This window comes from Castor canadensis, chromosome 11, assembly GCF_047511655.1.
Source record: "Castor canadensis chromosome 11, mCasCan1.hap1v2, whole genome shotgun sequence".
Taxonomy (NCBI): Eukaryota; Metazoa; Chordata; class Mammalia; order Rodentia; family Castoridae; genus Castor; species Castor canadensis.
Window position 1 is genome coordinate 14,115,972 of NC_133396.1, and position 24,097 is coordinate 14,140,068.

General features: G+C 33.8%; 1 protein-coding gene and 1 non-coding gene across 12 annotated transcripts in view; one reads left to right on the top strand and one right to left on the bottom strand.

Annotated features, from left to right (window-relative positions):
• Tanc2 (tetratricopeptide repeat, ankyrin repeat and coiled-coil containing 2) overlaps positions 1 to 24,097 on the top strand; it is a 387,000-nt gene that overhangs the window by 147,424 nt on the left and 215,479 nt on the right. For 8 of the 11 annotated variants that reach the window (XM_074045367.1, XM_074045366.1, XM_074045369.1 and 5 more), the window contains one exon: positions 20,568 to 20,678. The exons of the other annotated variants lie outside the window; for them this stretch is intronic. In XM_074045367.1, coding sequence (XP_073901468.1) covers positions 20,568 to 20,678 — 111 coding nt within the window. The remainder of the gene's footprint in view (positions 1 to 20,567; positions 20,679 to 24,097) is intronic. 11 annotated transcript variants of the gene reach the window in all.
• Positions 14,904 to 15,014, bottom strand: LOC141414315 (U6 spliceosomal RNA). The gene has a single exon (XR_012439375.1). It is a non-coding gene; the product is annotated as a U6 spliceosomal RNA (small nuclear RNA).

Genomic DNA, 24,097 nt, shown 5'->3' on the forward strand with positions numbered 1-24,097 from the left:
TCTGCTATATGAAGTGGCAAGTTCTTCTATTTGCATAAGGCAAGAGAAAAAGAAAATAAGATAAAACTGAATTTCTGGCAGTGTTTATTATTAATAGCTAGAATCAAGCCAGATCAATTTATGACAGAGATGACAGACTTTTTCTAAAGGAACAGATCATAAATAATTTAAGCTTGACTGGCAGACGGGCAAAAAGCAGGGCAAATATGTAGGTATTTATATATCCATTTAAAATGTAACTATTAGAAAAATATAAAGGCAAGGGGGTGGATGCAAGATGGGAGTGGAGGCCAGCCTGATTTTACACATAAAAATACGCCATTCTTAGCTCATGGGTCATAAAATGATAGGCTGTTGGCCAGATTTAGCTCACAAGTTGTATTTTACCAACTCCTGACTTACATATAGAGAGAATTTATCTATCAACTTAGATATTTACTGCTCAAATTTTGAGATGGTGTGAGTCAGTGATTATCTCATATAAATTATGTATTTCCATATAATATTTTTGAGATGGTAAATTGGATTAAGAAATTCTTTTTCTCTGGAATAATTTAAAAATGTAAGCATTAGTCTCTCTTCAAATAAATTAAAATACATTCCAAATTATAGAGTTTAATTTCATGATATTTTATATTAATTGGAAATCCAAAAGATGGGTTCTTGGAGGCTTTCAAGATAACTGTTAGAAAATAAGAGCGCGGCATCATAGGAAGAAATGAAAAAATCACATCAGACCACAAGCAATAAACTCTTAAGAAATTTGCTAATGAGAGAAGAATAAAAAAGAAAGTATATGTTAATTTCAAGAGAAACATGTTGGTTTTTTAATGTGTAAAAATATTCACCTTTTAGAATCATGAGGTATTCCGAATGTCTGAGCCATAATGCTGTATTAACATTGAAGAAGAGAGGTGCATGTTAGGGGGACTATTCCTTGAAATATTTTAGAAAAATTATCCAGCATAACTCATTTGCTGTAGCAGAACAGGATAGGGGACAAAATATGCATTAATAGGAAGCTAGGGCTATGTCTTACCATGTAAGTAGAGAAAGGAAGTCTAGCTACTTGAGAACAATAAGAAGAAGATCTCTTTGTGCCCATTCTTTCTTCTAAGTGACCTAATACAGTCTGTGACTTTAAAATATTATTCATATGCTATCAAAAATTCAGAATTCTCCTTTGAATTCCCAATTCTTAGTAAATCCAGCTCTCTTATTGATAGCTCTGGATATATAATCCAAGGGACTCAGTGTTATTAATGTCCATCATAATGTCTTACATGTCTTAATGTTTACTTTCCCCTAGAGTTATTTATTGGCTCCAGAATTTTTAAATGAAAGAAACATCAGTTTCCTGATTTTTTCATGTGTATTTTAATGAAAGTATATATGTACATGATTTTTAAAAAATCATGTTGTAAAAGAGGGCTTGAAATGAAAAGCCAAAGTACCCATTCTTAACTTTTTCTCATTTCCAAGTTTGTTCCTCTGGAAGATACTCATTTTAAACTTTTAGCTATTTTTTTCTGGTAGTTATCATATCTCCAAATATATCCTTCTACTGAAATTTCTTAATTGATCTGTTTTAAACAGATCTAATAAAACATTATTCTTATTTGCACTGCTTCCACATTTTCTTCTGATATAATTATGTTGGGTTTTTTTTTTAATACCCATAAGTAGTTTATTTTTTATATGAACTTTTTTGTCATTATTGTTCTGTTTGGTCTTTTATTTATTTTTAAAGCATTTTCTTTTTAAAATTATTGTTGTACTGGGAGTACATTGTGATGTTTACTAAAGTTCTTACAATTTATCATAGTTGAATTCATCTTCTCCATCATTCTCCTTTATCTGTTTGTTTTTTGAGACAAGGTCTCCCTATGTAGCCCAGGCTGGCCTGGAACTTAGTGAATAACACACACTGACCTCAAAACGCCTGCCTCAGACTCTTAAGTGCTGGGATTATAAGTGTGTACCACCACACCCAGCTCAATTTCTTATTCAATTAATATGACTTTATTTCTTGATTACCACTTTTTGAGAAAATAATAACACTCCTCCTGCCCTACCCTTCCCTCTTCCCCTTTGTATTATTTAGTTATCTATAATTTTGTAGTGCAAAGGTTAATGTTTAAATTCTGTATTACAATCATAATTGTCATTTGTGTTTATTAGATTAACTTTAGAAGTTCAAAGCAATGTAGTGTTCACACTACTTACAGGGACTGTTAATATACTGTAGTTACATCTTTCCAATTGGTTTTTCTTAGAGTTCTAATTACCTTTTTTTATTACTAATATTTTGAACTTTTTACCATATAAAACCCCTGTTTTTTTTTCCCCCACCATAAACCTACTTCTGAGAGTCTTCCAAACTCCTATCCCAGACTGGACTGGTTACTATGTAGACTTATACTTCTTCTATGTTCCTGTATCTTAACCGTATTGCTCTCTTGGTTAATTGTCCTGTTTTCTGTATCTCCAATATTTCTCTTTTCTGGTGTGTTCATTCTTTTGCTGTACCACATTCCCAAGCATCTTCTCAAAAAGGGTTAAGTAGAAATTTAATTGTTTGTACATTTTTGTACATCTGAAAATGTCTCTATTCATGTGGGAACATATAAGGTAAAATATAGAGCATTTTTACCCTCTCTGACTTTTTATGTAATAGCTGTTTTATGTGTCACAGCACATAAAGTATTTGAAACACTCCTCATTAGATTGTTTAAAACAATCACGTGTTGGAATGAAATTAAAAGTTAAAAATAGTATTTTTATGTATTCAGACATTTATCATTTCTGATATTCTTTATTATTCTCTGAAGACCTTTGTTTCCCTGTGGTATTCTTTTCTTTCACCCTGAAGAATAGCTTTTAACATTTCATAGTATAATTCTGCTATTGCCACACTCACTGCTTTCTATTATCTGAAAATGTCTTAGTTTGCTTCCATTCTTAATGGATGTTTTCTCTGTACATAAAATTCTATAGGGTTTTTTTTGCTTTCAGGACTTTATGGATATTGTTTCGTATTCTTTTGCAATCTGTATTTCTGATAAGTTAGATGTTATATAAATTGTTGGTCATGCTAGATAGTATGTTGTTTTTCTCTGGATACTTTCAAGATTTTCTTTTTTCTTCTTCTTTTTTTTCCCCCCAGTGTTAGTGATTGACCCCAAGGCCTCATAAGCACTCTCTCTCTGAGCTGATCCCCCGCCTCTTTTTCTTTGGTGCTTAGCATTTGTAACAGGCCTAATGTATTCTGTTCATAATTGTTACTTCCATAGTTTCTGAGCTTCTTAACTATGTAAATTTATATCTTTTACTATATTTGATAAATACTTAACCTTTATTCAAAAATTTTTTCTGTCCTATTTTCCCTTCATTGGGACTCTTAATTATACATATATGAAACCTTTGGCCTAATATAGGTTGCAGGTCCTGAGTTTGTTTGTTTGTTTGTTTCTTTCTAATCTAATTTTTTTCTGTATTCTTGAGGTCCTGAGTTTGTTTCTTTCTCATCTATTTTGTTCTGTATACTTATGATTGGATAACTTGTGTTAATTTACTTTCAGATTTACTAATGTCATTTTACTGTTTATTATGTACTAAATTATGTGTATATAGTCTGTATACATTCATAGTATGTACATATACACATACGACCTAACTATATACCGACATTTAAATTCTTATGTTTTACAGATGACATTTGATCACAGAACAATTAATAAATTTAAGATTGAAATCATACTGTCTTCCAGACACAATGAAATGAAAGAAAAATATTACATGATCTCATTTGTATATAGAATAAAAAACAAATATGCAGAGATAGAGAATAAAGAAATGAGAAGATGTAGGTCAAGGATACAAAGTAGCAGATATGTAGGATGGACAAATCTAGATATCTATTATGTAATATAAAGACTACAGGTAAACTGGGCACCAGTGGCTCCTCCCTGTAAATCCTAGCTACTCAGGAAGCAGAGATCAGGAGGATCATGGTTCAAAGCTACCCTGGACAAATAGTTTGCAAGACCGTATCTCAAAAAAAAAAAAATCACAAAAAAAGGGCTGGTGGAGTGGCTCAAGGTGTAGGACCTGAGTTCAAACTCCAGTACTGTAAAAAAAAAAAAAAAAAAAAGTCTACAGGTAACAAAATAGTACTGTATTTGGGATACATGCTAAGTAATAAGATTTTAGTCACTCTTGCCATATATGTACTCACAACACACACAAACAAGTTAACCCTGAGTTAACCCAATGCAGTATTGACTATGGTCCATTTTAAGGCCAAAATGATGAAAAAATTGGGAAATTCATCCCAATTCAGTGTTTTCTTATACTTGCCAACAACCCCAAAATCTGTCTACTAGTTCAATCTCCAGAGCATTTAGGTAGATGTTTTTTTGTATTTTGTCCTGAGTTTATAGTTGTTATCTGTGAGGGGAATGAAACTTCCTTGGCTATACAAAGCAGAACCTCTTAAATAGAATTTTGAGATTTTTGTCGTCCATAATATTGACATCTCCTGAAGTAATTTTTTTCTAGTCATAAAAATATTTGTACATCAGGAAGCTGATATTTAGCTTAGTGCAAATTATTCTTGGTTTTGTGTTTGTTTGTTGGTTTGTTTGTTTGTTTTTTGGAGACAGGATCCTGCTGTGTAACCCATATTGGTCTTGAACAATCCTTCTCTTCAGCCTCTGGGGTGCTAGTGTGTGAGTGTGTGTGTTTGTGCCACCATACCCAGCTCTGATGCCAGATTTTATTCTCTTCCTTACCATTTCTTATTCCATACTTATATGAAATTCTGTTTTCTCTTTGCCGTGTAGCCAGTGAAATATAGTAGTAAAATGACAGCACTTCCAGGAAAGATGTATAACTTTTTAAAGTTGAGATTTGCCTTTTAGTTTCCATTCTTCTTTACTGTTATGCAACAGTGCTTCTACCTCCATTCTCCTGCTAGCTTTTTTTTAACTTCAAATCTTAGAGAAAGTAATATTATGAATAGAGCAATATGTTTTATTTAGTTTAAAAACCAGGAGATTTGTGAAAACCCCAACAGAAAGATCACTAAGCCAAATCAGTGTCTACATTTTGCATATTTACAGATCACCTCTCTTAATACCATGCAGCCAAGAAGACTAAGAAAAACATTATTTCATGCCTTTGTGTATTTAAGAATCCCTACTCCCAAATAAGAGTCCCTACTCCTACCTTTAAATCAGACCCTTTCCTGGCAGAATACTAGCCCAGTTCCTTCAGCTAGTATGCTCCCCCGCCACACACACTGAGATTGGCTTTCTACCAGAGAAGGCAACCCGATTTGCATACCTTGTTCTTCTCAGGAGTTAATCAGCTATTTACTTCTTCCCTATTCTTTCCCAGACAGATGGTACCAAGACTTAGGCAGATTGAAAAGCAACTTGTTTTCTTACAAAAGCTGGTAATTTCTAACATATATTCTGAGATCAGAGAAATGTGATTCTTTATTCAAAGTTAGAATTACTAAATACTCTCTTAAAATTAGTATAGCAACTACACATTCAGAAAGTCATTGGCCTTCACAATTAATCATGGAAAATTTCTCAGTAGTCATTTTTACCCATGGACAAAAACTTAATTTGTTTTTAATCTATTGTTTTTTAAAAATGTTATAGTTGACACATAATAATTATACATAAAGGTAATTTGTTTTTAATCTATTGTTTTTTTAATGTTATAATTGACACATAATAATTACACATATTTGTAGGACACAGTTGAACTAGAAGGTAAACTCTTGCTGTAGTAAATTTGCACACTTGTATATAGTATGTAATGGTCAAATCAGGGTAATTGTTTTACTCACACACATTATTTCCTAGTGTTGGGAGCATTCCAAATCCTCTCTGTTAGCAATTTTGAAGTATATAATTAGTTATTGTCAAAGCTGTCCTTTTAACCTACTCTTACAGAAATTTATTACAATACTGAAGCAGTGTTCATGTTTATACAGACTTGCACATTGATTGGTTAGGCTCTTCTCCAGTTTACTTTCCCGAAACTTTGAAAAAGAAAAAAGAAAAATTTAAACAATCTTCCATAATTCTTATCTTATTGCTTTCTTTGTGAACCCTAGATCTTTTGGGTATGTATTAGGAAAAAAAAAGTTTAGAGTCAGAAAATGATGGCTGTTACATATGGTTACTACCCAGGTCTGTTTCTCTCTTAGCTCTAATACTTTTCCGCAATCAGTATACTTTTAGTCATTACTGCAAAAGGGAAAGTAACAGTGTGAATGCATTCTGTGTCATTCTCAAGTACTGTTCTGAGATTATTCTATAGCCTTTGACTTTAAAATAATTATAATTTCGTACAGTTCTGTTATTCAACTACAAATAATAGAATAGGTAGAATTTATACTTCAGATTTAGAATACCATAATCCTTGGATCTAATCTTAATTGTATGCTAAGGAAGTGGCTAGTGATAAAGCACTTCGCTAGCAAGCACAAGACCCTGAGTGCAAACCCCAGTACTGCCAAAAAATAAACAAAGATAAAATCTTAGTTGTTAAAATGTTCAAAAATGAGCTTTTTCCAGCTCTCCTTTATTATAAATAGCCTTTCTTCAACATGCTGTACCTTTCCTTGTCAGAAATAGAACACAGTTTGTACTGGTACTCTTTATTACAGTATATATTCTGCTAAAAATAATTTTTATCCATTAAATACCAGTTTGGAGGCAGAGAGGCTGAAGTAAATTTCTTCTTGCAATTAGATACCGTAAGTCATCCTCTCTAGTTGCAAATATCTAATCAGCATCTTAAAATTTACTTTGTACATTTTCATATCCCTCCATTGCTGTCATATCACCACCACCACCGTCATAACATACTAATAAAAAATGTCTAGCATCAAACATACAGTAGTATGAAGCACTATATTGATTTTACAAAGATTAATTTATTTAAATATTTATAATAGGTAAACTGTAATTATATAGGTCACTTAGTTTAGAGGTGTACAGAGCATCTGTCATGTACATTATAACTAAGTGATGAATTCTAGATCCATATTTTAGTTTCTATTCCAGAAATAGCTTAGTCTGTGGCCTTGAGTAACATTATACTTCAGTGGTCTATTTCAAAGAATAATAAATATCAATATCTTCTTCTTCAGCCATATCTACCTTTGACCCTTTAAATTTAATTCCCATAACAACCCTTAGAGATATTATGGCTCGTATTTTAAAGATAATGATGAATCCAAGCTTGGAAAAGTTAAATAATTTGTCAAAGATCACATACTGATAGGCCATATAACAGAAGTTTTACTTCTTTTTTGAGACAGACTCTCCCTATGTAGCCCTAACTGATGCTGGGATTACATGTATCTACCTCCACGAGTAGCTTGTTTCATGTTAGGCTGTTCTTTATCCTATTTCTTTCACCTACTCTCTCATATATATGAGATGATAAGAAATTGTATATGTAAATATTTCTATGTTTAATGGTGCTACAAAAATATACTTTTTTCTCTAAGTTGGGAAAAATGGGAGCATACTAATTTTTTAACATTTACAGGTACATCTTGCTTCCTGCCTTATAGTCATACCACATATCTGGTATAAATATTGTATAAAGAAGTATGGTCTGTAAGTTACATATATAAAATTTGCTTTGAGACATTTTATATTTTGAAAAAGTGAGAGTTATTTAACAAAGAAAAACTGCTGATATTCATCTGCATATTAGTGATGGAAATCATTGCAGGTATTATGTGTCACATATAAAATGTTGGTCTGTAAATTTATTTGCCACTTTTAAGATCTGAGTATTTCTTTTAAAAGCCATGTATTTCAAAGGAGAAGCTATCAATTATGTGAGCTGTTTTTGTTGACAATATTTTATGTAAAATAAAACAGGAAGGCCATATACTCTGAAACTTTAACAGAAGTAAGATTTCTGATAATTTTTAATTACATTATTTTTGCTTCTTGTGTTTTCCACTTTTTCTATGATGAAACATGCTTACATATATTTAAATTTTTAATGGTGTTATATGTTATACCTACTTTAAGACTCCAAAGTTGGTCTGACAAACAGATATAATTACTTAGGTTAGTAAACCAGTATAGATTTAGGATGTAGCCCAGTGATAGATCTCTTGCCTTGCATGTGTACAGGTCCTGTTTTGGATCTCCAGAACTGACAGATCAAGCCAACCCAAACCCACCAGTAATCACATATAGGCTAGCAATTCAAATTTTGAAAGTTGAAACTTTTTAAATTATCAAAAACCCAGTGCTTCTTCAGATGTATGGAAATGAAATCTAATACCATTAAAGTAATTGACATTTAAGAATTGTGTTTCAAGTTAACATATTTAGTGCTGGGGGGTGTAGCTCAGTGGTAGAGTCCTTGACTAACATGTGTGAGGCCCTGAGTTTGAGCAAAATCGGACTATATGAGATAAAATAAGTCGGTGAGGATTTCAATGACTTACTTTATCTCATATAGTCCGATTTTGCTTTTCACTATTATAAAAAGTTAACATTAACAATAAGAGTTTTCAGAGACAGTAATTTGTCTTTTTCTTTGTAATGACATATACAGGTAAAGATTTACATTTAATTTCTTTTTTGAAATGAGAATTTCTGTTTAATTTATTCAAAATTCCACTTAAGTAACGTGTAGGAATGTACTAAAAGTTATTGCAAGCAACTTAATTTGTAGTACCATGTTGTCTCCATATTTATTGCTTGTATGTTCTATTTATAAACCAGTGTGTCTAGCATATTCCTTTGTGTGGCACAATGTAATTGCATGAAAATAGAACTTATGTGGGAAGAGTTACCTTGAATACAGCTTAGAACTACCAGTTTTCTTCAGTCTTAGTCACTAAACAGATGAAGGGCATGAACAGATCATTTATAACTCCAAAAATATATAAATAAATATGAGCTAGTTATTTCATCTAACAAATAATAGTACTTACTCTTTGCCTAGTATTGTTGTGGGTTCTACTAAGGATATAGCAATATTTAAAACAGACACAGGTTTTGTCTTTTGTCAGATACATTCTGAATAATAAATAGAGAAAATGCAAGTTAAAAACATCATGAGAGACTTCTTCCCACCATGTTAAAGTAACCAGTAGTGGACTTACCCTCTTGCTAGACATTGGACTTTTTGATATTGGACTGTTGACAGCATGGTAATGTGATCTCTGAGAGAAACAGTGAGGTGAGGGGCAAGGAGTAGGTGAATCTTGGCTTTCTGCCTCAAGGTTTTCTATGGAGAACTCCGGAGGAGAATGACAGTCCCATCGAAATGAGGAAACAGAGTTCAGAGAAGAATATATATTATAGAGAATGCAGCAAAGAATTCTTGAGACTCTTAAGACATTGGTAGACCTACACTGCCAAAAAAAGGAGCTTCCTACTAAACACTCATAATTGAGTGAAAAATCTGTTCTATTGTATTGAGTCACTGAAATAATGGGATTGTTTGTGTTAGCTCTTGGCCTATCCTGGCTAATAATATAAGTTGAAACATGCTTGTACTATAACTGTGCTGTGGATTAGGGGTAGAATTTTTACAAATACTTAGGATAAAAGTGAGCTTGAGTGACTTCAGTCTTTCTTAAATAATTTGTATGTACACCTGTTCATTAAAATGAAAACACTGCTTTCTTCCCTGTTTTAGATAGCAAGAACAATATATTAAAGTTACGGGATGGTTAGGGAGTAAAAGAATTATGAGATAACAGGTATAAAAATACTTTCTAATTAATAAGTTAAAAAATTCTCATATGAATAGAATAATAATCAGTTGAGCAAGATAGTCATCTGGTTAATCTTAACTAAACAAAGATAACTAACCAAGAACTTCTGTTCTACATAACCAGTTGAAGCCATTATTTCTGTCTTTGTACTCCCCTATCCTGTCCCTATCTTCCATCAATCTGTAGTCTTCCTTCCATCCTTTGAAATGAAATATTTTCTTTTCCATCATATCTGTCTTTCCTTTTATCTTTCTTCATTATGAGAGGCAAATTTTTCAACAATTTTTTCTTTCTGTGCTAAGTTTGGCAAGTGAAAATTTCCACATATTTTGAAGTGGGATAGCAAGTTTAGAAACTGCAAGTGTGAGAACCCTCTAATCACCCTAATACTTTTAAAAAATGACCTTGCAACAAGGGGTAATGGTGTACCTCTGGAGGTGAAGATCAGGAAGACTGCAGTTCGATGCCAACCCAGGCAAAAAAATTAGCAAAATAACCATCTCAATCAACAAGTAGGGCATCCCAAATATGTGGGAGACTATAGGAAGGAGGCTTGCCATCCAAGTCCCAGGCAAAAAAATGTGAGACCCTACCTGAAAAAAGAACTAAAAAAGCAAAAGTGCTGGGGGCATGGCTCAAGTGGTAGAGCACCTGAGCTCAAACCCCAGTACCACTAAAAAATAAAAAGCAAATAAAATAAAAATAAAGTTTCCTTACTAGGACAGTTTGGTACAGTATACTATTTCTCAATTTCATTCATTTTTCCTAGAATCTTCATGATTTTTGCTGTATCTACTTATAACCATACTTGTTTTTAAACTAACATTTCCTTAGAATTTCATGCTTTTATTTGAATAAATTTCTTTTAAAAGAAATTTTATGAAAAAGAAACTTTACTGCTGGACATGGAGGCTCATGCCAGTAGTCCAGCTAGGTTTGAAGCCAGCCCCAGAAAAAAGTTAGTGAGATCCCATCTCAGCCAGCTATGTGGGAAGCATAAATAGGATTGTGGTCCTTGCCAGCCTGGGCATAAGTGCAAAACCATATTTGAAAAATAACTAAATCAGAATGGGCTAGGGGTGTGATTCAAGTGGTAGAGTACTTGCATAGCAAGCACAAGGTCATGGGTTTAAACCCCAGTGCCACCAAAAAAAAAAAAAGAAAAGTGAGACCCTACCTGAAGGTTAACTAAAGTGAAAAGGTCTATGGTTGTGGATCAGTTGGTAGTGTGGCTGCCTAGCTAGTGCAAAGCTGGAAAGCCTAAGGCCCTAAGTTCCAACCCTCGTACTGCCAAACAGACAAACAAAAAACCCCACAAACTTTACTAGTCAAACTGGAATATAAGTGTCATATGCCATAACTAGAAGATTAACTAGAACATTCTAGCTAGATACTTAAACCTTCATGCAGCTCTGACACTAAGTTGTTCGCCTTATTTATTGAAAGAGAAGATTAGTTGGTATTAGTGCCACATTAAAATGTTCTCCTTGACGTATTCAGAAGGATTGACAGATAATGAAAAAGAGAATTACTTTGTAGCTATTTCATTAGTTAGAATACGGGAGACTATGCTACCCTAATAAACCTTAAATATCTCAGTGATTTCATACATCAAATTACTAGTTCTAGTTTGTTCAGTAAGCCTGGGCACTTATTCAGGACATTTGTCTTTATGTGGTAATATAGAGGCTACTTCAGTCTTCTGCCAGCATGACACTTTCTTCATGATTTTTGTGCAAGAGGGATAGACAAGACTACAGAGTCATGCAGGAACTGTGTCACTTCTGCTGTCATTACATTGGCCACAGTAGTCACAGAGCCCTTCCTAAACTGCACAAGTCTGGCAATTATAGTCACTCTTGTGTGTAGAAAGGTACAGAGACCAAAATATTGGAAGGTACCAGTAAAGTCTACCACAGTGTGTATGTAATTCCATGGTTTTTACTGTTATTTTAATGGATCATTTCAAATCATCTCATATCCTAAAATGAATTTTATACCCTGAGGAGCACTATCAAAATTGAAGTAATATAATACTTGAAATCAAATGCCTGTACAGTCTATAATCTGCCACTTAGTTATTGTGGTCTTTGATTCCATTTTCCCACTTGCAAAACAGGGTTAATGTATTTTTCATAGAAAAATACATGAAGTTCAAAAAATGGACTTAGGTAAAAATACAACTAAAAGTATAAAATAAACTACTTAGTTATTTTATTTGTTGTTGCATAGCCTTTTTGAAAGCAAGGTAATTAGAATATTAGAACCTACATTAGAAGCAGGTTCTAGAAAAAGTTTTGCATCACTGAGAAAACAGGTTATGTATAAGCCCCAAACAAAATTATTCCTTTCCACTGGTGGTCTCCTTTGCTTCCTCCTCCTCCTCTTCCTTCCTTTTTTCTTTCAGTGCTAGGGATCAAACTCAGGGCCTCATGCTTGCTAGGCAAGCATTCTACAGCTGATCTGCATCTTTAGCCCTTCCACTTGTTTTAATTGATTAAATCAAATTCATAACTCAAATAAATATTACTGTATATTTCTTATACAATATTGATATAAAATGTTGCTCATGCACCATTTAAGTATATTCACGAGTAATAGTTAAGCAGCATAATCCAACAGGTTCATAAGATGCTATTATTATTATTATCAATTATTATTTGACCATAGTGTTTATTTTCTGGGCTTTCCATTCTATTCCATCGGTCTCTATGTGTATTTTTATGATAGTATCACACTCTTGATTGCTGAAGCTTTGTGGTAAGGGGTGTGTGTGTGTGTGTGTGTGTGTGTGTGTGTGTGTGTGTGTGTGTGTCTATTGCTGTCCTAACAATATTAAGTCTTTCTAGGGATGCTTTTCTGTTTATTGATGCCTTCTGTAATTTCTTCCAGCAACCTTTTGTAGTCGTCAGTTCACAAGTATTTTGTCTCCTCGGTTAAGGTTAAGTTTATTCCTAAGAATTTTTGGTTATTTTAAATTCAGTTATTTCCTTAGTATTCTTCTTGTATTGCTCATTGCTAGTGCATAGAGATGCACTAATTATTTTTGTGAATTGATTTGTATCCTTCAGCTTTGTTGAATACATTTACTAGTTCTTACAGGTTTTTTGTGGAATCTCTAGGTTCTTCTACATACAAGATTATATCAGGTACAAATGAAAAATTTTACATGTTCCTTTCTAAATTTATGTGTCTTCTTTTTCTTGCTTAAGCTAAAATTACTAAATATCACACTTAATAATTAGTGTAGCTTAATCTTACTAAATATACTTTATATCTGAAATCCAACTGTGTGAAAATACTTTCTTAGTATTATTAATCTAAAACTCTTGAGCCTGAACCATCTTTGAAATAAAAGGGTTTGTTGAGCCATTATAGATGCTAGCCAGAAAAAGGACCAGGTCCTGAAACAAGTTTCCTTACCTGCTAGCAGCAAGGTCAGGTAATGGTTAAATAATGGTCATCTGGAGCTAAGAGTGTTTTTATAATGAAAATGTGGGGAAGAAAAACTGTTTGCATTGAACCTACATTGGCTGTGGATAAGAGAGAAGGGATAATGAGAAGCAGGGAAAGCTTTGGAATAGGAGGGCAACCCATAAGGAGAAGTAATATTGCTTCTGGATTGGTTGGGGTTAACAATTTGGAAAGTTTTATATGTAGACAGGGCTTAGTGGCCCTGAAAGTCAGTCTTGATGGGAATTAAGTCAAAGTTCCAACATATATTCAGGAATATGAAACAGTCTCATTGGTTTCACCTGCAGCTGTGAACTGGTAACTTCCCTGTCTTTTTCTCACTCCATCCTTTTCCTGTTGTAATTAAATTTAGGACATCTCAGAATTTTTCTTACATCAGTACTTTGTTGTTCTTCCTGTCTTTTTATTCATCCTTTCACATTTTCCTGATCTTTTATTTGGTCAGCCTCTGTACCATTCTTTCATGAGTATCTTAAGTCTTGTGCCACTTTCCTCCTAAAAATTCCCTTTTGCTGTGAAACCATTTATCAAAGACAAATGCCTCAAGAGTTATTTTAAATTCTTACTTTTCAAAAAAGTTATTTATTAGCATATTATAGTTGTACGGGGGGATACATTATAACATTTACATAAGTGATTATAAAGTATCCTGATTAAATTCACCCTTTCCATTCTCCTGTATTCCACCTCCTTCTTAGAACAATAGATTTCATTGTTCTATTTTCATACACAAATACAAAATATATTCACCATGTTCACCCTCCTTTACCCTCTCCCTTTGCCCTGAAACCCACTCCGACTAATACCCAGTTCTAGACAGGACCTGTTTGATCTTCCTTTCCTTTTTTCTAGGTATGTATTGATTGTTCAAGGGGATTTCGCCTTGGTATTTCAGACATGTATATAATGTGCTTCAATCAGGTTAACCCCCTCTATTAGTTATTCTTTCTGTATCATCCTGTCTCCCCTATTATTCAACAGCTTACTTACATTGTGTTATATTATCTTTATACACAGATCCAGTGTGTTCAACATTATACACTGTCATTCTCTTTTACTCTCCCACCTCCCCATATTCCCCACAGACAGACCCACTTATACAATCATGTTCTCTCTGTGTATCAAATATGTATTTATGTGTACATTTATAGGTCTAGCTTCCACATATGAGGAAAAATATGCAACCCTTGTGCTTCTAAATCTAGCTTATTTCATTTAACATGATGATCTTCAGTTCCATCCATTTACCAGCAAACAACATAATTTTCCTCTTGACTGAATAGTACTCCATTGTCAGTGATGGAGCATCTAGATTATTTCCAAAGCTTGGCAATTATAAATAGTGCTGCAATAAACATGGGTGTGCAAGTGGCTCTGTTGTATCCTGGCTTACATTTCTTTGGATATATGCCCATGAGTGGTATTGTTGGATTGTATATAGGTCTGTTTTTGGTTTTTTGCGGAATCTTCATACTACTATACAGCAATTGCACTAATTTACATTCCCACCAACATATAAGGGTTCCTTTTTTCCCCCCAAATCCTCACTAGCATTGTTGTTTATATTATTGATAATATCCATTCTGAATGTAGTAAGGTGAAATCTGTGTCATTTTGATTTGCATTTCCTTCATAGCCAAGGTTGTTGAATATTTTTCTTTTTTTTTCCCACAAATTTGCATGTCATCCTTGCACAGGGGCCATGTTAATCTTCTCTGTATCATTCCACCTTCAGTATGTGTGCTGCCAAAGTGAGCACTAATATTTTTCATGTATTTACTGGCCATGTGTACTTCTTTTGAGAATTGCTCAGTTTATTTTACATTTATTCAGTGGGTTGTTGATTCTTTGTGGGATTAGTTTTTTTAGTTTCTCATATATTCTGGTTATTAATCCTTTGTCAGATGTATAGCTGGCAAAGTTTTTCTCCCATTCCATGGTTATCTCTTCAGTGTAATGACTGTTTCCTTTGCTATACAAAAGCTTTTTAGTTTGATGCAGTCCCATTTGTCAATCTTTTCTCTTAACTGCTGAGCTACTGGAGTTCTCTTCACAAAGTTATTACCTATGCCAATATCTTCCAGTGGATTCCCTATTCTTTCCTGGAGTAATTTCACAGTTTCAGATTTTACATTAAGATCTTTCATCCACTTTGAATTGAGAGACTGGAATCTTTTTTCATTCTTCTACAGGAGGATATTCAGTTTTCCCAGCACCATTTGTTGAAGAGGCTATCTTTTCTTCTCAAAACGCATGTTTTGAGCTCCTTTGTCAAAAAAATCAAATGGCTGTAAGCTGCATGGGTTTGTGTTTGGGTATTCAATTCTGATCCATTGGTCTTCATGTCTGTTTTTGTGTCAATACCATGCTGGATTTTTTTTCTTATTTCTGTGGCTCTATAGTATAGTTTGAAGTTAGATATTGTGGTACCTTCCTTGTTGCTCTTTTTGCTCAAGATTGCTTTGGCTAGTTCAAGTCTTTTGTGCTTCCATGTGACGTTTAGGATTGACTTTTCTCTCGATGAGGAATGTCATTGGAATTTTAATGGGGATTGCATTGAGCATGTAGATTGCTTGCGGTAGTATAGCCATTTTCACAATTTTGATACTTCTAATCTATAAGCATGGGATGCCCTTCCATCTTCTAACGTCTTCATTGATTTCATTGTTTAGTGATTTATTGTTTTTGTTGTATTGGTTTTTCACCTCCTTCAATTAAATTTATCTGAAAGGTATTTTAATTTTTTGAAGCTATTATGAATCGTATTGTTTTCTTGATTTCTTTCTCATTTTAATCTCATTCCTGATTTCTGTTCATTGTGTGTGTATAGAAATGCTACTGATTTTCACATATTTATTTCGTATCCTACTACTTTGCTGAATGTGTAAAATTCCTGTTTTAGTCCCTTTTTATTTGTTTGGATTAGGTATGCATCAACATCATCTACACTATTCCAGCACAGAGAGACCTTCATAGATGGATTTGCTGTTTCACCATTAACAGTCCTGTGTGATACATCTAATTTCTTTTACCTTTTCAGAGGACCACTCCCCTGCTCCCAGAGTGATCATGGGAAGAATGAATGAGTATAGATAGTATTGATTTTCCTTCATAATAGGCCTCAAATGATGGATACTTTATAATTTGCACCTCTGTGAAAAAAAGGGATTATATAGAAGAACAATTGAAAAGACATTCTAACTTTAACTGTACACATTAATACTCTCAAAACTGAGGCCTTGATTTATACTTTGTGATGTTTTTTTCCTTAAGAAAGTCATCGCAGTGATCAGTTCTGCATGTATTATTTGGGTTCTCTAATCCATTATTCACAAACTTTAGTGTGCATCAGAATCACCTTGTAGGACTTGCTAAACATGGATGCTGTGTTCCTTCTCCAATAATTTTCATTTCTAGTAAATTCCCAAACGATACTATGCTGCTATTCCAGACAGTGTGTTTAGAGAAGCATGGTCTGAATTATAGTTTGTTTTATCTTGGTTTTGTTTCATTTTGGTTTTGTTTTAAGACAGAGTTTCACTATGTAGCCCAGGCTGGCCTCAAATTCTCAAACTTCCTGCCTCAGACTTCTAAGTGCTGAGATTATAAGTGTGTACCACTATTCTCAGCTTAAACTATATTGTTTTAACTTTCTTTCTCTGCCTACCTATTTGTCATAATAAGCTAACCTAGACCATTTTGTTTTAAATATTTTACTTCTTCCTATGGCATAACATGTATTTGCTTGACCATTATACCCTTCTCAATTTTCAAAAAATAATTGGTGATGTTCTTCTCATGCTCCTCTGGCATCCAAAACATTTTTGTGTCTCCCAGCTACCACCCCAAACACACACAAAAATTTCAAGATCCCCACCTCATGCTAAATCTGTGCTGACAGTAGTAACAACAGCAAAGCAGTATTATTCTGGCTTGAGGATATTGCTTGAATTAATATAATCTTCACAACTCATCCATGATGTAGGTCCTGTTATTAATCCAAAATAACCAATGAATAAACTTACACACAGAAAGGTTCTTACAGCTAAGAAAAGTGGAAGAGATGGGTTCTAATTTAGTCTTTGTGGTTTCAGATCCTAAACCCTTAATTCATTCTTGCTGTATGCTACCATGTTATACTGTCTCTGCATATTATGTCTTGAAACCACTGGCTTACCTTTTCTAAGCATCTGTTCCATGTCTTAGTAAACCTATAGGTGAGCTATATCATTATATCTAATATTTTGCATATCTAGAATTAGTTAGCCTTATAGCAAGTCTGGGATTATAAGAAAACTGACACTTAGGATAAATAACTTCCCAATTTCTTACTGGTTATAACTTCTAGAGCCAAGACCTAATCTTTCAAATCATTAAGCCTATATCTAAAGCCGTATGCATCCTTCCTCTCAACCTCTGCCAGATTCTCAAAGTCAAGTTTCTTATAGGCTAAGAATTTTGTTCCCAGTATTGGTTCACACTACTTCTAAGAGCAGTGGTTCCCTGTTATCTCTTATATTATAATAAAATACCCACTTTTGGTTTTAGCTTCTTTTTACCTTTTCTTTTCTGACTATCAGGTAAACTCTTAATGTACAATTATCAGAATCATCTTATATAGTGTTTTTTATAGGAAAGACATTAAAATTCTAGGCTTCTAAGAAAAATATTTTGCTCCATCTTCTAACTTGTCTTTTTAATGTTCTCTACTTAGCAGTATTATGACTATTGGACAACCTGTCATTTCAGTGATTGAACCTCCTGAGTTTTATTGTCTTACAAATAACACTGGCTGTCTATAACTTGGATCAGAGTGCCATTATTATATACCTTATAAAATAATTTAAATTTATTATTAGACATGCACAGTACCCTATGGATGAGGTAGAGGTGAAGATAGATAGACGAACTAATTAAATTTCCACTGTGAGCTATAAAGATAACCTCAGTTGGAATTCCTAAGAAGGAAAAACAAAGAAGTTAATATGGCATTGAGCTTCACAAATCTAAGGTAACTCTTTGCTGAGAAAGTGTGTTTTAGTAAGACGCTTCATTTTTTCAAGTTTTGATTAATACCATATAGTCCACACTATCTTCACAGTCTTCAGCTCTTTCCTTTTTTCCATGTGATTTCTAGGACTTTGATCTTTCCCCTTGACTCCATCTCATAATTCTTGTACATGCATCATACCTCCCTCAAGTTATTCTGTTATTCTCAATTTCTTTCTTACATCTCTGCCCTAAGGTACTGATTTCTGTCTGTTTATTACTCCGAATTTTATTATTAAAAATGTTATTTAAAAATTTATATATACAGAGTCCTTGATCAGGGGCCAGTGGTAGCTTTGTCAGAACTCAGCAGGTTTAATAATTATTCCAATATCATGATAGTGCTTTAATGAAATTCTAGTAAAATGCTGAAGAGTTTTAAGAATAAAATTATAATCATTTCTCCTTTACAAGGCAATATTGAATATAGTGAGAATATAAAGAAAAGTTTATATATTGGCAATTAGTAGCCTGCATGAAAATCTTTCAATTAGGACACTTTTTAACACAGATGAGAGTTCTGCTATTCCAGAGCTTACTTTTGGGGGAGAACCATACTGTTAGCACCCTTAGCACGCATGGCTTTTGTTGCCATGGAGACAATGACATTTTTGTATTCTTTTTAAACCTGCACCTAAAGTATTATGCATACCTAAGGTTGAAATTATGATTTCAATTGTTGGAGGAAAGGGGGGGGTGGGGGCAGAAGGGAGAGATGGTCCAAACAATACATGCACATATGAATAAATGAATAAATAATTTTAAAAAGTTCTTACAGGAAAAATAAATTAGTAAATTGTCTGTAGGTTTTGAGTATTGGCACATTTAAAAATATTTCCTGTAGTATTTCAGTATGTTATCATTTTATTCCCCAAAGAAAATAAAAGGGAATTCTGTCCATTCTAATGACAAAATTTTATAACAGGTTTTGCAGCATCTTTTAGGAATACCTTAAAATACCCTGTGGGTCAATAATGGATGAGGATTTTGAAGAACATGTAGAAACTTTTGAGAAAGAGAAATAAGGTCTTAAACATCCACATGTCCTAGATACCTGTAGTTATGGCACTAATATATAATGCATTCAAATCAATTTCAGATTCAGCTGACACTTTCATGCCAGGGCTGTGCTAAGCCTTTCATCTTATTAAGGTTTAATAAAGGTACTGTCAAAAAGTAATTTGATAGAACTCAATTTGAAAGTGTCAAAGCAATCTGCATAATTTAAAAATACTTAACTAATTATTTGAATGCATATCAGTGGTATCTCTTAATTTTTCCCCTTAAAAATTAGTAAATAAAATTTGTATATGCTGCTGGGTCTGGTGGTACACACCTATAATCCCAGTGCTCAAGAGGCTGAGGCTTGAGGATTGCAAGTTTGAGACCAAGCTGGGCATGGCTCCACCTCAAAAAAAATTATATGCATTTTCAGTAAGCAAAACTTCAAATTTATGAATTATAATCTTTAATAATGAATTAATTCCATGGCATGAAATATTACTGCTCCATAGATTTCATGATTAAATTTGTAACTAAATCACATCTCTAGCATCATTGTTAAATTGGCATAGCCTAGTTATTGTTTTAGTTCACTAGCAGTTTTGATTTCTTAGATTAATGGCTGAGCAGTAAGGTAATTGATTTCCTTGTTAAACTACATAGTTTAATAATGGGGCTGATGCCTTATGTTTAATCCCACATTGGGTATTTATCATGACTGAGTATTAGAGTAATTTCTTCATTAAAAAAACCTGATTACAGTTATTATAAACAAAATCTTAAAAACTTAGTCCTGTACTTTCCTTAGTTAATACTTGTATTTAATGGCACAGAAAGCCAAGGTAAGAAAGTTCTTTGCTTTATAAAAATAGAGAAAATAACCAGAGATAATAGACAGCTACAATTTGTGCTCAAAGTTTTAGATATTAGATTTGAGCTTTTCCCATTTCAGTAACTTTTTAAATAAAGACCATCTTCTCTATTAAGAATGCAGTTACTTTTTTTTTTTTTGGCACAAAAAAATAGGTAACCTGATCTGAGTCTGACAGAGTGTGTCGTTCATTTAAGTGCTTCCATCTGTTGCCTGCTGTTCCCCTTACTCATGACCCCTCTATGTTTCTCTCTTTCCCTTTCCCCTTCCTTTTCCCTCTGTTTCTCTCTTTCTCTCTCTCTTTCTCTCTCCTCCCTCTCTCTCTCCCTCCCTTCTTCCCTGCCTCCCTTCCTCTCTCCCTCTTTCTCTTTCTGTCTTTCTCCTCCTTAGCCCCTCTGAGGAAAGCAAAGTTTGTTGAGAGCCCACGAATTCCAGAATCCGAGCTTGGCTCCCCAACCCTCACTTCAGCTCAGAAACTGGACGTGGATGCATACTGCCCTGGTAAGCATGCATGCAAAGTGTCTGCTTTGAAAGAGGGAGGATTGGATCAAGCCCATCCAGCAGAGCACTGTTCTGCATGTGTACTACTCATAAAAATGTTTTTATTTCTTGCAATTGATCACATACTCTCCTTAAAGAACACAGTTTTTTTACTGAACAGCCTATTCTGACTATTGATATTATTAGAATAAGAACCAAAAACAATTTGAAAGATAATTTTCAAAAGGATTGAAATAATTTTGGCAGATTTATTTTTGTGATTTGAAATAATTGAAGAGTTTGTTGTGGCCATATACAAAGAGGAATGTTGAAGATATGGATAAAAATGTTCATTCAATACTATACCTTTTGCGTATGCCCTATTATGTCTAATTCCTACTGAAATTCTTGTAGTTACAGAAAATACTCATACTATAAACATTAAACTTGAATTAGAAAATAGATTTCTGAGGTGGACTCCTTAGAACACTCAACTTTTAGAAATACCTCTTCTGGTGAATGGCTTATAACACATGTGGGACTTCACCAAAACCCTTCTTGTGTGGGAGCCAAACTGAGACAGACTCATTATCAATGCTTAGATTCTTTCAGACTCAGATAAGTTGCCTGGCAACAGCCTTTACTCTCTCTAGAATGAGCCTATAGAGCTGTGTCAGAAGTGTTCACAGCGCTGGATGAGTATACAAATCAGAGCATTAGTGAAAGACTATATTTTAGGTCTTTTATTTATTCCTTCTCGTTAAAATTGATATGAAACCACTGAATGCAACCAGCACATATTTACAGCATTTGGGGTCAGCTGAGTAAAATGATGCCTAGTTCTAGGGAAGATACCAATAACCCTGATCTGAAGTGTCAGAGTAATGTATCTCTGAAGCCAGGCAGGACAAGTTAAAATAAAAAAACAAATAAAACAATGGGAAAAAGCAGGTCAAATCTAGTAAAATAAAAGACATTTGATTTTATGAATCAATTTTAAATAGTCAAAGACCTTAGGGACTTTACTCTTAAGGTTTGAACCTTGGACTTCAGCCATTTTTTTCTAAATTAGCAGTTTTGTATTAGGAATCAGCTTTTCTGCTTTCACAAGGAATAAAACCTCTTTAGCACTGTAACACATAAAAGAATCTTTTTCATGCTTTTAGGTATGGTCACACTTCTTAGGCAATGGAATATTGTAATTTACATTTCTTCATGCAAATTTTAGTGTTACAAAGTAAAATAAATGTATGAATTACCTATTTCTTTTCAGAAGGCTGGCTGGCTGACACCTTTGTGTGTGTGTGTATTCTCTCTCTCTCTCTCTCTCTCTCTCTCTCTCTCTCTCTCTCTCTCTCTCTTCCCCCTCTTTCTCCCCTCTTTCCCCCTCCCCATATTTACCTTTCTCTTTCCCTCTTTCCCCCTCTCTGTTTCTCTTCCTTCACACACACTCCCAACAAGCATTCTGTTATTGAGCTATTCCTTCAGAGCTCTTTTCCAGATTTGCAAGCCAGAATAACTATCAGGGGAGCCTAATACCTCACTTCCTTTGTACCCATATGACATCCTTAATGCAGTGTAGCTATTGTTATTGTCATGCTATTTCTACTGTAGCTGCTGTTTTCTGAATGTCTGTACTAAAACACTATGGACAATCTCATCAATGTGATTATTTATGCATATTTTTCACAAACATAAATTCTTTCCTGAGTTCAACTAAACCTCAGTCAACATTTTTAGAAAACCAGGAAGAAAGTAAAATATGATGCCAAAATGCTAGTTGCTGTGCTAGGAAGTCTTTCCTTATCTGAAACAGATTTAAAACTGAAGCTTCATACTGATTTTTTCTTTTAAACTAGTTATTAGACCCTTATCTTAGAATGGTAACCTGAGGGTTGAAACTTTTCTCTGAACATCATATCAAAAACTATGAATAAACAAATGAATTAATGAGAGTTCTCATAAAAGAAACCGTTGGAACTTAGAAAAGGATACCCCAGAATATGGTACTTTGGCATGCTTATTACTTTGAACCAAGAAGATTGGAAGGCTTCAGAAGCAGCTTCAGAACTGACCTCTCTGACCTTCTGGCCTTCTATCTTTCCCTGTCTTTCTCCCTAAAGCAGCACAGGGGGCTTTCTCTGAAGTTCTGTTATCTGTCTAAAGATAGTTTCTCCAGTAAAGGAACTCAATTTTCATTAATTAATTTCATTAACCAGGAAAAGAGAAAAGACGTTGATACATGCCCAGACAGTCTTTATCTCAGTCTATCACTTATTCTTCTGAGGGCTAATTCATCTTTTCCAAAAATCATTTACTCTCCCCTAAATGGCCTACACGTTCTTCTCACTCCCCTCTGTGAAGAGGGTATATAGGCATCTGGACTTACTGGGTATTTGTGTACTCACTTTTCTTTTGTGTGATGCCTACCATGCACATGACGAATTTGTCTGCCTTTTCTCCTATTAACCCGTTCACAATTAGTTTATTTCATAGATTCACTTATTGAACCTTCGGAGAGCAGAAAAGTGTTTATATACTCTTACAAAACAAATTTTAATCCATGCTTTAAATTTTTTTAACATAAGATATACTAACAGAACAGTGAACATATTTTATTATGTATTCATATACATGCAGTTAAGGCTTTTGTTCTGATATCTTCTTGTCTACCTCCTTTCTCATCATTGCCTATAAGTTCAGGCAACTATATCTCAGAGACAACAGTTGTAAACTAAAGGTTAGAGCAGTGGTTCTCAAATTATACCATACTTCAGAATGACCAGGAGACTTGTCCAAATGCAGATTGCTGGGCCCAGTCCCAGAATTTCTGAGGTGGGTCAAAGATTGGCTTTTCCTGACAAATTTCCCAATGATGCTGAAGCTGCTATAGTAGCTTCATACTTCAAGAACCAAATGGTTTAAAGAGATACTGCAAAGTGCTTACAAATAGTAAAGTGAGTAATTCTGAAAGCTTGTGTTGTTCATTTTACTTCTCTTGACTTCCAGGAGTAATTTGCAATTGTTATTTCTGTGTTATCTAAACTCAAGCCTTTGGTGCCTATACTTTTGGTTAAATGCATGAAGCTTTTGTTTCTTAGACATGGGCATGTATATTCTTTGTCCATCCATCTTTGTCTAGCATCTCTGTCCTCACTTTTCTGTTTTGTCTTACATATAAAAGCACTTTGTCTACAGTGGCTTTTACTTATACTATGATAGGTACAATGCTGATAAGAAATCCAAATGAAAAATCCTTTGCATATGAAATATATATAAATATGAATTTAAGTAATTATCATAAAATCTTTTCTTGAATTTTGTCACCTTAGATAACATTGTCCTTTGAAAGACTGCCATTTTTAAAGAGATTTAAAGGGATCCATATGAAAAAGATTAATCTCAAAATCTTTTGAAAGCATTTGGTGTGGATAAAAGCC